Here is a 17,104-nt window from a genome sequence, read left to right on the forward strand (position 1 = left end):
AAAAGCATCCCAGGGTGATACCTCAAGAAGTTGGTTTAGAAAATGTCAAGAGTACATTTCTGAAATATCTAAGCAAAGGGTGACTACTTTGAAGATGCTAAAATATAACACAGTTTTGATTTATTTTGGATTTGTTTAGTCACAACATAATTCCCATAGTTCCATTTATGTTATTCCATAGTTTTAATGACTTCACTATTATTCTAAAATGTGAAAAAAAAATAATAAAATAAAATAAAATATATAATAAAGAATGAGTGTTTCAAAACTTTTGACCGGTAGTGTATATATATACAAACATCTGATATATGTATATATATACAAACATCTGATATATACATTGTGATAGGCTACTATTTATTGCAACATTCTTAGTGAAAAACAAATAACAATAAAAATCACATCCACAGCGTTTGCAATTATAGATATTTCTTGATAATGATCATGAATTGCAAACTGATATTTCAGTGGATCCCAATGTACGAGTAATCAGATTGGGTTAAAAACATGTTAAATGTCAGTGTTCCAGAGCTTCAAATATGCATCTTCAAATTACTTTACAAGTCATGTAAGACATTTCCAATATTATAAAACCATGAGACAAATATTCTAACTATGAATGCACCAACTGCAGAAAAAAAAATTATATACATATTCATAAGTATTACACAGTGTTTAGGTATGAGAAACCAAAGACTTTATGGTATAGCATGATTAAACTGAATAATGGTTTGTGACACAACCAATCATGATCACGGTATTAATCTAAGCGTTCCATGCAATGTGGTTCTTTTTATATAGATTAAGAACAATACAATACAATTCAATATTTCTAACAAAATATATTGCATCTGTAAAGCAGAATGATATAATTTCAAGTAAGAGCTGAGCGCTCTTTGTCCCTCCCATCGTGCTGCTGTCGTCATCGGTGACGCAGCATAGTTAAGCGCGCGCTCTGTCTGGTTAACGGCGGTGCGTCATGTCAGCATTTCTACTAACCGCTCATTTATCTTTGCAGAAACGATGTCTGTCATCTTAAACAGTCAAAGGAGCCTGGTAAGACTTTCAACTCGGGCTTTGGGGTGAAGTTAAGCTGTTTTTGTGGATTAGGTTGGGTTTAAGTTTCAGTTAGCAGCACTGGCGCCCGAAGTTCTCGTTGTAGTTGTGAACTATTAAAGAAAAACCACTTTGTTTTTGTTTTGCCTATAGGTTTGTTTGCCCTCCGACTTGAATTTTGTTTGAGTATTCAGTCAATTATATATTATCCGGTTTTGTTCATGACGGTATTCTCGTATTTTCTTATGGTGGGTGTTGGTTTGGACAGTCGTGCTGGTAGCGTGTTTATAAAACTGAATTTGCGCTTCACTGTATCTCTGAAACATACTGGACTGGAATTATTGCAGTTCATCTGCCCAGTCAGCTGGATAAAGTGTGTCACGTCCGATCCCTTTAACCGTTAACAAAACAGCTGGCTACTTTCAGAGCATCATTATTCATTATTCATGCCAGGGACGTTGTATATTTTTCAACAAACACATATTTCGTCTGTCCGAGTTGTTGCATGTCATATAACCCACCACTTGTGTTTATGTTGCAGAAGCTGTGAAAATAAGTTTAGGAGACGTCACGTGTGTTGAGGTGTTTCTGGTTGAATCTCTAAAACAGTTCCTGCTCGCGCTCCGTGTCTCATGCGCGCTAACCACATCCTGAAATAAACATTAAACCCGGACAAACACAATCCACTAAACAAATACTGGCATGAATAGTTGCTTTTGTTTATCTGACAATTATATTAACGGCATATTATTTAGAATCCTGTATTTCATTTACTCTACTTTTACTCTGCACAATGACAATACAATGTAATCTAAATGAGAAAGTTAAGTTTTAAAGTGGAATTTGTGGTCTATGGGTATTTTTTTTAGAGGAAGGATATAATGTTTGTTTGTTCACACCATAAATACAGGTTGGCTTATCAAAGTTGTTGGGTACTGCGTTTGTGTTGTGGATACCGCAGTTGAGTGATCTTTGAGATTTATACTTAAAACCACATTAATTGTTGTTCCTGCACAGAAACTTGATGACTGTCGTAAATCTTTCAGGAAACACAGTTTTATTTTTTGTTAAATTCTTCTGAATATTCTAAATATCTCTTGTAAATTGCCATGGATTAATTCAATGTGTTTCTCTTGTTCTCCTCATCAGGTCATCATGGATTATAAAGGGGAAAAACTTGTATTTTTTTAACACACGTTAGACACAATTGATCATCACTAAGTCTGTGAAGTTGGAGCAGCCACTGCTTCTTTTCTGCTGCATTCTACCTTCTGTTGAAAAACCTACTTAAACAATTGAACAAGATTCTTCTGTTACATCTACTTGGTAGGTGTGTTTCCTCACCAAGCCTGCATGGAATCTGTGCCTATAGAAAACTAGATTTCTACAGATTGGGATTGTCTGTGAAGTTTTACACATCCTCCAGTCTTTGCATGTTAGTTTATTAAATGTTTTGCATACTTTAATAAAGCTTTCAACAACCAATTTGAATATACTAATATCTGAACAGATTTTATGACATTTAAATCAACTGCATGCATTTTCTCCTTCAATCAATGCAGAAAATGTGTAAAACCAGCCAAGATTATTAAAACTGTATTCTGGGTTTAACAACATTCTCATTTTGCTTCTTTTGCTTTCCTCCTCTATGTCTCTAATAGATCCATCAACATGTTTCCTAACGGGTGTTTGATATTTGAAGATGAGGGCTTCCGTGATTCTACTGTGGTCAAGATGAATGCTTTACGGAAAAGCGGCCAGTTTTGTGATGTCAGACTGCAGGTAAGATCAGAAAAACACATGCATTGTGATCATCTTTTCTTAAGGCCTTGATATACTTCATACAGTATCGAAGAACAAATGGTTGTGATGTCATTTAGAACAAAATCCTGCCAAAAAGGTGTTTTTGAGTTTGTTTCGGTGGTTCGTAACAGCTCGCCGGGGTGAACTATTAGGAAAACTTCTGACCAGCTGCTAAACATCTTCTTACTGTCAATGGTCCACGCCATCGGTGGATGTGACCTGGAGCTCCACCTACCTTGAGGCCGACAGCTAAATCTGTTTACGTTCTTCAGTCAGTCAAAATCAGTCAACATGAACACACCGGCATGTAGAGTTATTAGCGAACTGGTGCAAATATACCTACATCTGTACAATCCTTCACATAGAGACATTTTTTGTTTTTTTTTGTTTGATTAGTCTACAAAGGGAATCAAATCCTTTGAAATACTTTCAAGTGCCCATTTCCTCATGTGCTATCTGCAGCAAAAGCCTGCATTCACACATCTGCCCAAAGTAAAATATGCCTCTCTTCTCATCATTCTTTTGTCTGTTTTTTCCCCATTTACACTCTTATACACCCACTTTGCAGTAGTATCATCACAAATTACAATAACAGAGTGTAATCGGCATAGCGGTAGCGCATAGTATAGCGTGTTGTTAGCTCAAGAGCTCCATGAATTCAGAATGCAAACATGGCAAATAAAACATTTTCTACTGCATATATATTACTTTAAATCATCATTGATTGGTTAAAACAGTTTTTGTTTTTCTTTTTTCGCTGACATCATGTGACTTCTACTCACTAAATGAGGCACAAAGTCATTAACACATTTTATTGTCACATTAGTTAAGGTTTTCCATGTTGTCTTGAGCATCCTCATATTTAATTGGACCTCTAAACGCCATCCCACAGTGGTGGGGCAGCTGTCTGAATGTTCGCAAACAGTATACTGTTGCTTGGCTTTTTCGAGCTTCTTTTTACCCCTGAACGAAGAAGAACTTCTACAGAAGTGTATTGGGGCCTTCAGTGTCCAATGAAAACACCTTTATTGATGATGGTCCTTTTTCAGGTCTGTGGACATGAGTTTATGGCCCATAAGGCTGTGCTGGCCTGCTGCAGTCCTTACCTGTTTGAGATCTTTAACAGTGACTCTGAGCCACAGGGTGGGGTTTCACTGGTCAAATTTGATGACCTCAACCCAGATGCTGTGGAGATCTTGCTCAGCTATGCCTACACCACTCAGTAAGTATATTTACTAAGCATTAAAGCTCTGTATTGTATATGCTAGCAAGAGGTTCCATATACCCCTTTTTTTGTTGACAGGCTGAAGGCAGATAAAGATCTGGTCAGTGATGTGTACTCTGCAGCAAAAAAGCTTAAATTGGACAGGGTCAAACAGGTATGTGCAAGCGCATAGTTAAACTTTCCTAATGTATACAATTCTATACAGTTTCTGAGCTATAGAATCCTCTTTCTCTTGTGCAGCTCTGTGGAGACTACCTGCTATCAAAAATGGATTGCCAAAGTGTCATTTCCTATCGCAATTTTGCTAGTAGCGTGACTGATTGTCGGCTTTTGAGCAAGATTGACAGCTATATCCATGACCATCTTCAGGAGATCTCTAAACAAGATGACTTCCTTAAACTTCCTCGACTGAAGGTGAGTCGAGAAATGGAAATCATTATCATATTTTAAGTCTTGGAGTGTTTTGAATGTATGGCTAATTTCTATCTCTATTCCTTATTTCTTTTGTGTGTGATTTTTCTTTTGCTAGTTGGATGTTATACTAGAGGAGAACCTGAACCTGCCAGGTAATGGTAAACTCTACTCAAAGGTGATAAGCTGGGTGCAGCGCAGCTTGTGGAAGAATGGAGATCACCTGGAGAAGCTGATGGAAGAGGTCAGTATTGTCTTTAACTGTTCTTTTGGCTTCCTCGTGTTCCCTAAATTCCTATTCAAAGGTTGATTCTGAGCCCCCACCCCCCCATTCTTCTGCCTATGAGTTTTGCCCTTAACCTTGTAAATTTTGCAGTATGTGCTCCTCAAAATACTGAAATTGAACTGTTTTCCAGGTGAGCCGAACTAACTGTTCAGTTTTTTCCCCCTTTCTCTTTCTCTTTTTCTTTTTTTTTTTTTCTGTACTGACCTGAATTGAATTTTGGCTACTTGCCATTTACTCTCTTTCTACTTTCTCTTTCTGCTCTTGGGAGTATTACTATCTTGATTCTAATGGCTGCTCCTCCCTATTGATCTCCCCATCTCTTCTATAGGTTTAGTAATGCACAGCAAGAGCAGATTTGACAAGGCCTGATGAAGAATGCAAGATCCCAACCGCCAATGCTTCTTAGTCAGCCAACCAAAAGACGTGTGCACAGGGTTCCCGAGAGTACTGGAGTTATTTTTTCCTCTCTTTTTGTCTTTTTCCAAATCCCATTGTGCTGCAATTGGTTTAGATGGGTCTTTGGCCCAAAGCAAAGTTGCTTTTAATAGGAATGATCTCTCCTTCCAGCATTCTTTACCATCACAGTGACCATAGACACGAGAGGTCATGGCTCTCTCAAGGTCCAAGCAGCACAAAGTTGTCCAAGACCTCCCTCAAAACAACTGACTCCACTGCTCAGGAAACAAGACAGAGTGTTGCTTTGCACTTGTTATGGAAACACCCACATGGGTCTTGTTGATGTGTTGTTGTTGCAGGTGCAAACGCTGTACTACTCAGCAGATCACAAATTGCATGATGGGAGCCTGCTTGAGGGGCAGGCAGATATCTGCAATTCTGAGGATGACCACATCCAGTTTGTGCAGGTACAAGGCTGGTTTTCAGTCATCCTTGTCCTGTATTCTCTACTGTAGAATAGCAGGGCTCCCATTTTATTAACATTGAGGTGGTTCTCATGAAAAAGGATTCTGTGAAGCACCAGCTTTCTTAGCCGTGTGTGCACTGCAAAAGACCCCATGGATGGTGGCAGATAGTCTTGGCACTGAATAGAATGGGTTTATTTTTTGTCTCTTTTTCTGTATGCATGTGTAGTAGAAGTAGGAGGTAAAGTTAATGCAGTGGTTTGTAGCTGCCTGGTTTGTTTTGCAGAAGAAGCCTCCTCGAGAGAAAAACGAGATGATCTCTCCCACCTCCAGCAGCCAGTTCAACAAGCACGAATGGAAGTACATTGCCTCAGAGAAGACCACCAGTAAGTGCTTCACCTGACCAGCTTTTATGTCTTATCTTAAACTTTTATACTGGATAAAACCTGCATAACAAGGGATTGAACCTCTTTTCCCTCTGCTCCAGACAACTCATACCTGTGTCTGGCTGTTTTGAGAGGAGTCCTGTGTGTGATCTCCTTGTATGGCCGCAGCAGTCCCCAGAGTTCCTCCTCTGCTACGCCCTGCATGCTGAAGAGCCTGAGCTTCGAGGCTCAGCCAGAAGAGCTGCAGGAGAGGTTGCTAAAGCCCATGCATTATGCTCGCTCCGGTCTGGGAACTGCTGAACTAGAAGGCAAGCTCATTGCTGCAGGTATGTGTTTCCAAAGATTGATAAATGTTTTTGGAAAAAAGGAAGGGACTTATTTGAGCTATTTGACCGGAACTAGTCTGAATGTTTTTCATTGTTATTTATTTGGCATCTTCTAACATTAGCCATGGGCATTTGGAGTAATTTTGTAGTAGAGTACACCAACACAAAATGAGGATCGATTGCTTGAAATTTATAATTTGTTCAAATTTTAACAATTGTACCTGTTTTTCTTTTGAAGAAAATGAGCATTATGCATAAACGACATCTAGATTCGAAAACAACAAACAAACATTTGCGTTAACATATAGAAAAATACATTCCAAGTCTTTTGAAGCGATATAATCACTTCAAATATTTTAAATGTTCTTTTAGGGGATCTATTCCTTTAACAATGTCATGCATCCACAGCGCCAACCAATGCATTGAGTTCTAATGGCAAGATTTATGTGAGTGAAGCAGTTTCATGTTGCCCACGGCAGGCAAAGGCACAAAGGAAAATCAAATTGCAATATTTAATTACTAGTTGAATATTTAAAGCTGATTGAGTACTCAGTTAAACGATTACTTGTGCCCATCCTTAATCTGAAACCTAAGTTTTTTTTTTTACAGCAACAAAAAGTAATGATTAGGCATACACCGACTCTACACTCATAGAATTCCTCAGAATGCTCGAAATTTCTGCAGAATTCTTAGGTATGTCGTTCAGCAAGTTTTACACATTCCCCACCGTTTGGATGTTTTTCCTTTCCATATAATTGCATTGAAAGCATTTTGAAGAAATAATTCCAACAAGAGTGTTGTATACTCAGCTCTCGTATTTTACCATAGATAAACCCATTTCACAGGTTTACCCATAATTAGTGCAGAAAATGTTTAAAAAAAAAAGTGTGCAGATTCCACATGGGCCTAGTATTGACACTTCTCAAATACAAACATTGCAAGACAAACATTCAGAGTAGTGGTGGAGCTGGAGAGCAAATACAAAAATGAAACCACCAAACAGCATTACACAAAATAAGAGAAAATGTATTATTATTATAGTAAACATTAGCTTAAAGGAATGTTCTGGGTTCAGTAAAAGTTAAGCTCAATCGACAGCTTTTGTGGCATAATGTTGATTCCTACAAAAATTGTGACTTGCTCCTCCTCTTCTTTTAAAAAGCAAAAATCTGGGTTACAGTGTGGCACTTATAATGGAAGTGAATGGAGTCAATTTTTGAATGTTAAAATACTCACTGTTTTACATTTCTGTGTTTAAACCCTCCAAAAATTGGCCAATTCACTTGCATTGTAAGTGCCTCACTGTAACCTCGATTTTTGCCATTTTATTATTTTTTTAACAAAAAGGAGGAACGAGTCGAAATTTTTGTGGTAATCAATATTATGCCACAAATGCTGTCTATTGAGCTAAACTTGTACTGAACCCGGAACATTAAGTTCCGAATTATTTCTGATGGCTGACCAGAGACTTTTAATTTACACAAAATGTATCTTTGATGAAGGAATGCATTCGATAATTTGCTTTGAAGTTCTGATGTGTATGCTTGTTTTGTGGTCAGGTGGCTACAACAGAGAAGAGTGCCTGAGGACTGTGGAGTGTTACAGCCCGAAGAATGATTGCTGGACTTTCATTGCTCCCATGCGCACTCCACGAGCTCGCTTCCAGATGGCTGTCCTAATGGTAAAGACAGCACAGTTAAAGTAGCTATGGGTCAACTGCCATTAGAGCTTAATGAATGATTTCCTCTCAGGGTCGGCTGTATGTGATTGGTGGCTCCAACGGTCACTCAGATGAGCTGAGCTGTGGAGAGATGTATGACCCCAAGGCTGACGAGTGGAGTCAAGTTCCTGAGCTCCGCACCAACCGTTGCAATGCAGGTATGGATGACTTCCTACTGAACTTGATTATGTGTTCATGTAGGGATGCACAAAACAACAAGTGTCTTTATTGATGAGATGGATAAACCTGTTTGTGCATCTTGTCAGGTGTGTGTTCCTTGCAAAACAAGCTTTTTGTGGTGGGAGGATCTGATCCCTGTGGTCAAAAGGGCTTGAAGAATTGTGACTCCTTCGACCTAGTGTCAAAATCTTGGACCAGCTGTGCACCACTGAACATCAGTATGTCAGTTTCTTTTGTATGTGCAAAAACTGAAATGACAAGTCGGTTTGTTTTACAAGTTAATGCTAATCCTCAATGTGTGGTTCACAGTTTGCATCATCTCTCTTCTGTGATTAGGGAGGCACCAGGCAGCAGTGTGTGAGCTAGATGGATCTGTGTATGTGATTGGTGGCGCTGAGTCCTGGAACTGCTTAAACTCAGTAGAATGCTACAACCCTGAGAACAACACCTGGACCCTAGTGGCCCCCATGAATTTAGCCCGGCGTGGAGCGGGTGTTGCTGTTTATAAAGGTAAATAGAGATGGTAAATAAAGAAAATTAAATTGAGTACAAACTGTTTAGTTCTGTAAGGATGGGATTTCTTTCTGTTAGAGTTGTGCTCAAAAGTTTTCATTCAGGCTGCTCTGGAAAAAGACGGTGTGGTTGTTTCAAGGAGCAAAATACTTGTTGACCCCTCTCCAAACATAGCGCTTATGGTTGTGACCATAAAGCTCAATTTGATCTCGTCACTCCAAATTACAGTGTGCCAGAAGCTGTGAGGTATGTCAAGGTGTTGTCGGGCATATTGTTACTGGGCTTTTTTGTGGCATTGGCGCAGTAAATGCTTCTTTCTGGCAGCTCAACCATGCAGCTAATTTTTGTTCTGGTATCATCGTATTGTGCTCCTTGAAACAACCACACCGTCTTTTTCCAGAGCAGCCTGTATTTCTCCTGAGGTTACCTGTGGGTTTTTCTTTGTATCCCAAACAATTCTTCTGGCAGTTGTGGCTGAAATCTTTCTTGGTCTACCTGACCTTGGCTTGGTATCAAGAGATCCCCGAATTTTCCACTTCTTAATAAGTGATTGAACAGTACTGACTGGCATTTTCAAGGCTTTGGATATCTTTTTATATCCTTTTCCATCTTTATAAAGTTCCATTACCTTGTTACGCAGGTCTTTTGACAGTTCTTTTCTGCTCCCCATGGCTCAGTATCTAGCCTGCTCAGTGCATCCACGTGAGAGCTAACAAACTCATTGACTATTTATACACTGACACTAATTGCAATTTAAAAAGCCACAGGTGTGGGAAATTAACCTTTAATTGCCATTTAAACCTGTGTGTGTCACCTTGTGTGTCTGTAACAAGGCCAAACATTCAAGGATATGTAAACTTTTGATCAGGGCCATTTGGGTGATTTCTGTTATCATTATGATTTAAAAAGGAGCCAAACAACTATGTGATAATAAATGGCTTCATATGATCACTATCCTTAAATAAAAGGTTTTTTTTGCATGATCAGTCATATTTTCAAAATCAATGCCAAAATTTCACAATTTCTGCCAGGGTATGCAAAATTTTGAGCACAACTGTACCTGGTAGGAAATGGTTAATGACTTAAGCTTGTCAAATCGAAGGCTAGCCATGAATTAAGTATATATTTTAAACTGCTTAAAGGGAAGCTCTTTGTGGTTGGAGGATTTGACGGCTCTCACGCTCTGCGATGTGTGGAGGTCTATGATCCAGCCAGGAACGAGTGGAGGATGTTGGGAAGCATGACATCGGCACGTAGCAATGCAGGGGTGGCTGTGTTGAACGGTGTGCTCTGTGCTGTCGGGGGCTTCGATGGCAATGAGTTTCTCAACACCATGGAGGTATATGACCCAGACACCAATGAGTGGAGCCCATTCATAGAAGCATTAGCTAAGAGCTGAACAGGGTGGGGGGCTCACCTGTCCTCAAACTGTGTAACTTTGTAATGTAATTGTTTTATTGTTATTTGTTTAGGCGCTATTTTAGGAAGGATGACTTTGATAAATATTCCCATAGGGTTGCCCAAAGCAACGTAAAGCTTTTGCATATTGCATAAATTACTGTGTAAATATTTTTTTTTTTTTTTTAATTCACCAAGAATGCCAGTACTTAGATATTTTGGAGATATTGAGGTTAATATTTCAGAACAGGTTTTAAGCTTACCTTGATTGATGCCTTGTTCTTTGAAGATGAAATGTACATCTACAGTTGGATAGTCTTAGACCACAGGATACTTGAAGTCAAAGCCTTGCCATCTTAGATGGAGCCATGATGCTTTGGTGTATTGGTATTTTTGCCTTTTTATACAACACTTGTAAGTGTCCAGTATGTAAAACTGGGAAATGCACATTCCAAGTTGTTTAAAATGAATTTGTGCCAGAGACTTGGTTTTACTTAAATGTTTATATTTCTGCTTGTTGCTAAAGAAGCTGATAATGATAATGCCATTTTAATACCAATTAATGACACTGAGATGGTGTTTATCTCATCTCATTCATTTCTGTATTTAAAACCTTGCTAGACCAGAACTTTAAATTGATTTATTTTATTTTTTTTTTTTTTTTTTTTTTGTCTTTTGGTACAAAAATGAGAGAAGAATTAATAAACCATTTCAGCTTGAATGGATTGAGTGTCAGACAACTTTCATTCATCCATCCTACCTGAAAGAAAGTGTAATTTAGAGTTGAAGTCAGAAGTTTACATACACTTAGGTTGAGTCATTAAAACACATTTTTTAACCACTCCACATATATCATATTAGAAAACTATAAGTTTGATAAGTCGTTTAGGACATTTACTTTGTGCATGACACAAGTAATTTTTCCAACAATTGTTTACAGACAGATTGTTTCACTTTTAATCGACTATATCACAATTCCAGTGGGTCAGAAGTTTACATACACTAAGTTAACTGTGCTTTTAAGCAGCTTGGAAAATTCCAGAAAATTATGTCAAGCCTTAAGGCAATTAGCTTCTGATAGGCTAATTGGAGTCATTTGGTGTACCTGTGGATGTATTTTAAGGCCTACCTTCAAACTCAGGACCTCCACAAGTCTGGTTCATACTTGGGAGCATTTTCCAAATGCCTGAAGGTACCACACTCATCTGTACAAACAATAGTATGCAAGTATAAATACCATGGGACCACGCAGCCATCATACCGCTTAGGAATTCTGTCTCATAGAGATGAACGTAGTTTGGTGCGAAAAGTGCAGCTCAATACCAGAACACCATCAACATACATATTAATGGGTGACTTTAATAGCCACAGCACATTATGGGGAGGTAAACATACAAATACCAAAGGCAAAAGAATAGAGGAGTTCATTTACAATAATGATTTGTGCTTACTAAATGATGGTTCAAGCACATATTTGCATCCAGGATATGGAACATACTGCGCTATTGATTTAACTTTGCGTGAACCTGAAATAATAATTGACTTTTCATGGCAAGTATGGAAGGATCTCTACTGAAGAAGATATACAAGACACTTCTAGATGGCAAACGAAAAAAGCAAATTGGTATAATTTCCAAAAACTTTGTTATGAGAAGTTCAACATAGACTGGCAAGAATATCAAGATCCGATAAAGAAATTCACCGATATACTGATTGAAATAGCAGAAAAAACTGTGCCAAAAACATCAACAAAGTCATGCCGTCTGAGAAACCCATGGTTCAGTGAAGACTGTAAAAAGGTTATTGCTGATCAGAAGGCAGAAAGAAACTTTAATAAACATCCAACAACCAAAAACCTCATCAGATTGAAAATGTATAGAGCACAAGCACGAAGAATTATTAATAAAACAAAGAGGCAGAGTTGGAAAAAAAATGTATTAAGTTTAACGTCACAGACACAAAGTATGGGATATGATACGAAAGATGAAAAATAAGGAAGAAGGACTACAAATACAACACATAAAAAATCAGGATACTTTATTAACATCGAAACAGGATATTGCTAATAAATTTTCGAGAGAAATTCATCACTAGAAAACGGCCTTCCCAGATTTAAGGAAATACAAATAAAACAGGAACAGGAAAAACTAAATTTCTCTTCGGATAACACCGAACTGTATAATCAACCTTTTACAATGGAAGAACTTCTGAAAGCTATTAAAAACTCCAACGACACTGCAGTTGGACCTGATACAATTCACTATCAGTTCTTGAAACATCTACCCCAAAATATACTATTGATCCTACTGAACATACTCAATAGCATTTGGAAATCAGGAAAAATACCAGCTAACTGGAAAGAAGCAACCGTTATACCAATACCTATACCAAGAAAAGACCATACTGACCCAAACAATTATCGGCTATTAGCCTTAACCAGCTGCCTGTGCAAAACCATGGAACGAATGATCAATGATCGGCTGGTGTGGATTTTGGAAAAAGACCAAAAGATCAGTAAATATCAATGTGGATTTAGACGAGGGAAAAGTACTCTCTCACCTTATAAGATCAGAGTCTTTTGTAGTAGCATGTAGTAGCAGTATTTTTTTTATTTAGAAAAGGCTTATGATATTACGTGGAGGTATGGCATTCTAAAATATTTGTACAATATGGGTTTCAGGGGATGTCTACCCATTTTTATTTCCAATTTTTTATCTAATAGAGTTTTTCGTGTTCGAGAAAGAAACGTGCTATCTGAATTGCATGTACAAGAATCAGGAGTGTCCCAAGGAAGTATACTTTCAGTAACTCTTTTCAGCATTAAAATTAACGGGATTGTAAGTGTTATGGGGCCTAATATATTCCGTAGCCTATATATAGATGATGTGTGCATTTGTTATAAAGGCAAAAATATGAACGTAATTGAGAGACAAATACAAATATGTATAAATAAAATGTATGACTGGTCAGTACAAAATGGATAAAAATTTTCTAAATCAAAAACTGTATGTATACATTTTTGTATTATGCGATCTATGCACCTCGAGCCAGAACTCTTTTTGGAAAGGGAACCTGTAAAAGAGACAAAATTCCTAGGACTTACTTTTGATAATAAACTATCCTTCATCCCTCATTTCAAAATGCTGTGGAATAGATGCTTCAAAGCAATGGATATTACAAAAGTGCTAGCAAGGATCAAATGGGGTGCAGATTGTGAAGTACTCTTGAGACTCTATAGGACACTTGTTCGATCAAAAATGGACTATGTGAGAGCAGTTTATGGATCTGCCAGGAAGTCATATTAAAATGTTGGATACAGTACATCATACAGGATTGAGACTTGCACTAGGAGCATTTAGGACCTCTCCAATCCAAAGCTTGTATACAGAAGCAAGAGAACCATCACTATATAACAGAAGGCTGAAACTGGCCCTTAACTATGCAGTTAAGCTAAAAGCTAATGAAAGTAACCCAGCATATTCTTCAGTCTTTCATCCTCAACATTCACACCTGTATGAAGCCAGACCCAGGTACATCAGTCCTATTGGAATTCGCACAAAACCACACTTTGAGAACATGGACATTAATCTGGATATGCTAACATTGACACATCTGTGCCCTATACCGCCCTGGAATATTAAAAAAAACAACTATCATGATGAACCTGGCTCAGTATACTAAAACGATAAATCATCCAAATGTCTATCAGGAGAAATTTCTGATTTACATCGTCCCATGTACCAGTGTACACACATGGATCAAAGTCAGACAGTCATGTATCTGCAGCAGTAGTGATTGGTCCAAAATGTTTTGGCGAGTGTATTCCTGGACAAAGTTCAGTTTTCACAGCAGAAGCTTGTGCATTATTACTAGCTTTAGAACAAATAGAAAAGGAACAACAATGTCACATTCTAATTTGTACAGATTCTAAATCTTGCCTGCAAGCACTCGAAGCTCTGAAAATAGAACACCCTACAATTATTAGCATAATAGGAAAAGTGGACTCTTTAAAAAAAAAAAAACAAGATTTCAATATTGTCTTTTGTTGGATACCAGGCCATATGGGTTTGGCTGGCAATGAACAGGCAGATAAAGTGGCTAAGCAAGCACTTCAGTTGGACATGACAGAATGTTATATACCAATATCTGATGTTAAACCTATTTTGAATCTGTACATTCACAACAAATGGTGAATGGAATGAATGCATATATAACAAACTACATGAAGTGAACCCAGTATTAAATCAAGGAGTTTTTTTATTTCCTCTTTGAAAATAGATATGACCAGGTTGCATAAACGAGATGTCGAATTGGTCACTCAAGGCTCACTGATTCATACTTATTGAAAGGGGAAGAGAAACCGGTTTGTGATCTATGTAAGAATTTAAAAGTGCATCCTATGTAAGAGTGTAAAACATATTTTGATAGAATGTCCATATCTAAATGATATTAGACAACGTTTTTATTCAGAAAATGTATTGATGGACATTTTCAAAAAGGTCTCTCTGGGAAAATTTTAGAATTCCTATCACATACTAAACTGAAAAACTCTATATAATTGTTATTACTACTACTGTTATTATTGTTATATATGTGGATTTTTGTATCTGTCAAACTATTGTAAACATTGTTTAATTTGAATACTGTTGTCTTTGCCATGAATATAGCCATTGCTGCTGATATGGCATCAAAAATATAAATAATAAATAATAATCAATCCCAGAACAACAGCAAAGGGCCTTGTGAAGATGCTGGAGGAAACAGATAGACAAGTACAGTATCTATACCAACAGTAAAACAAGTCCTATATCAACATAACCTGAAAGGCTGCTCAGCAAGGAAGAAGCCACTGCTCCAAAACCGCCATAAAAAAGCCAGACTACAGTTTGCAAGTGCACATGGGGACAAAGATCTTACTTTTTGGAGAAATGTCCTCTGGTCTGATGAAACTAAAATTGAACTGTTTGGCCATAATGACCATTGTTATGTTTGGAGGAAAAAGGGTGAGGCTTGCAAGCCGAACAACACCATCCTAACCGTGAAGCATGGGGGTGGCAGCATCATGTTGTGGGGGTGCTTTGCTGCAGGAGGGGCTGGTGCACTTTACAAAATAGATGGCATCATGAGGAAGGAAAATTATGTGGATTCCAAATGGACAATGACTCCAAGCATACCTCCAAAGTTGTGGCAAAATGACTTAAGGAAAACAAAGTCAAGGTATTGGAGTGGCCATCACAAAGCCCTGACCTGAATCCGATAGAAAATTTGTGGGCAGAACTGAAACAGCGTGTGCGAGCAAGGAGACTCAGTTACACCAGTTCTGTCTGGAGGAATGGGCCAAAATTCCAGCAACTTTTGAGAGAAGCTTGTGGAAGGCTATCCAAAACGTTTGACCCAAGTTAGACAATTTAAAGGCAATGCTATCAAATACTAACAAAGTGTATGTAAACTTCTAACCCACTGGGAATGCAATGAAAGTAATAAAAGCTGAAATAAATCATTCTCTCTACTATTATTCTGATATTTCACATTCTTAAAATAAAGTAGTGATCCTAACTGACCTAAGACAGGGAATGTTTTCTATGATTAAATGTCAGGAATTGTGAAAAACTGAGTTGAAATGTATTTGGCTAAGGTGTATTTTGAAATTCTGGGAAAGTCATATGTTTTTGTAGTTGTGCTTTGCTCTAAAATTCTCCTCAGCTAGATATTACTCTTTGTACAGTAAGTGCTTTTGTAAAGTAAATCATGCACTCTAAGCCAGCATAATAACATCATTCTGTCCTTTGGGGGTCTTATTGAAGACGTTTGAACTCTAATAAATATAATACTTTAACTGTATTAATTCCAAAGTTTGGTACTTGAAATTTTAATGGAAATCTGCCCCCAGCAATCTAAATTTATTTAAAACCATAATCCAATAATAATGAAAAGAAAGGTCAAGTAAAAATGAGTGGAAATTAATTGATCAGAAAGTGTCTGAACCTTTACAGTGCAATGTGAAAAATGGGTGTTGTAAGGCTGGCACTGGAATGTCTACAACCAAAAGGCACCATTTCCGGTAAAAGTCAAGGAACTCTGCGAGAATCAACGTCATAGAACTCTCTCACAAAAGCTGAAATCTACACCTGAATATCACCACGTGTGATAAATTGCAAATCGCCTTGCTGCCCCCCCTTCTCCCCTTCAACAGCTCTGGACCAACACAAAGACACAAGATTTATATGAAAAATACAACAAATACCATGAAAACAAAGAATGCAACTGTATGTGTTTGATATAATTTAAGAGGTCTCTGTGCGACTGGTATAGTGGTCTCTTTCCCATGTTGATAAAACTAATGGTAACAAAGTTATAAGGTCTTTGCCAAATACTGCATAATTCTGGAGGTCTATCCCCCTCCTTGACCTACAATTGAAATTATCTCCTGTATCTCATTGTTCAAAGGATAATACCATTTGGAACACAATGTTTATTCTGTCTAGATATTTAAGGAAAGTTGGCAGGAAGCTCTGGGAATCTGTAAGCAGATCTCCCGCACAATTGATGTGTGTAGTCGTTTTCACCAGGGATCTGTAAGCAGATCTCCCATGCTGTACCGCTGCATGTAGTTTTGTCAGGTATGTTTCCTTTTATTTTTAGTAATGCTTGTTTATTCTGATCATGTGAAATTGGCTTTGATTTGAATTTCTGCAACAATGTTTTATATCCTACCTGACAAATAAATTGTTATTATTTGATTTATTCTGAATTCCTCCGAAATCATTTATATCATTACTGGAGCTTTAATATAGGAGGAAGCCATTTAAAGACTCTCAGTTTGAATTTAAACCACTCAGGACAACCAGGTAGGACAACCACCTAGGACAGCCGGGTAGGATTTGAATTTCATTAGACCAGGGTAGACCATACCTGAGCTTTAATATAGGAGAAACCACTC

The 17,104-nt window shown here is 37.7% G+C and overlaps 1 protein-coding gene across 3 annotated transcripts; it reads left to right on the forward strand.

Annotated features, from left to right (window-relative positions):
- The first annotated feature begins 925 nt into the window (after nt 1-925).
- LOC127441005 (influenza virus NS1A-binding protein homolog B-like) lies at nt 926-16,892 on the forward strand. 3 transcript variants are annotated; one of them, XM_051698118.1, is made up of 15 exons: nt 926-1,056; nt 2,206-2,386; nt 2,718-2,838; nt 3,909-4,081; nt 4,163-4,238; nt 4,325-4,498; nt 4,614-4,739; nt 5,537-5,644; nt 5,928-6,027; nt 6,129-6,353; nt 7,913-8,034; nt 8,105-8,231; nt 8,340-8,471; nt 8,590-8,763; nt 9,909-16,892. In XM_051698118.1, exons 3-15 carry the CDS (start codon nt 2,728-2,730, stop codon nt 10,163-10,165), a joined length of 1,905 nt encoding a protein of 634 aa, XP_051554078.1. In that variant the 5' UTR covers nt 926-1,056; nt 2,206-2,386; nt 2,718-2,727; the 3' UTR covers nt 10,166-16,892. The 3 variants fall into 3 exon arrangements, with proteins under 3 accessions (XP_051554078.1, XP_051554077.1, XP_051554079.1); XM_051698117.1 differs by having other exon boundaries at nt 2,206-2,382; nt 9,909-16,891; XM_051698119.1 differs by lacking the exon at nt 5,537-5,644 and having other exon boundaries at nt 2,206-2,382.
- The last annotated feature ends 212 nt before the right edge of the window (nt 16,893-17,104 follow it).

This window comes from Myxocyprinus asiaticus, chromosome 5 (genome assembly GCF_019703515.2).
Source record: "Myxocyprinus asiaticus isolate MX2 ecotype Aquarium Trade chromosome 5, UBuf_Myxa_2, whole genome shotgun sequence".
NCBI classification, from domain to species: Eukaryota; Metazoa; Chordata; class Actinopteri; order Cypriniformes; family Catostomidae; genus Myxocyprinus; species Myxocyprinus asiaticus.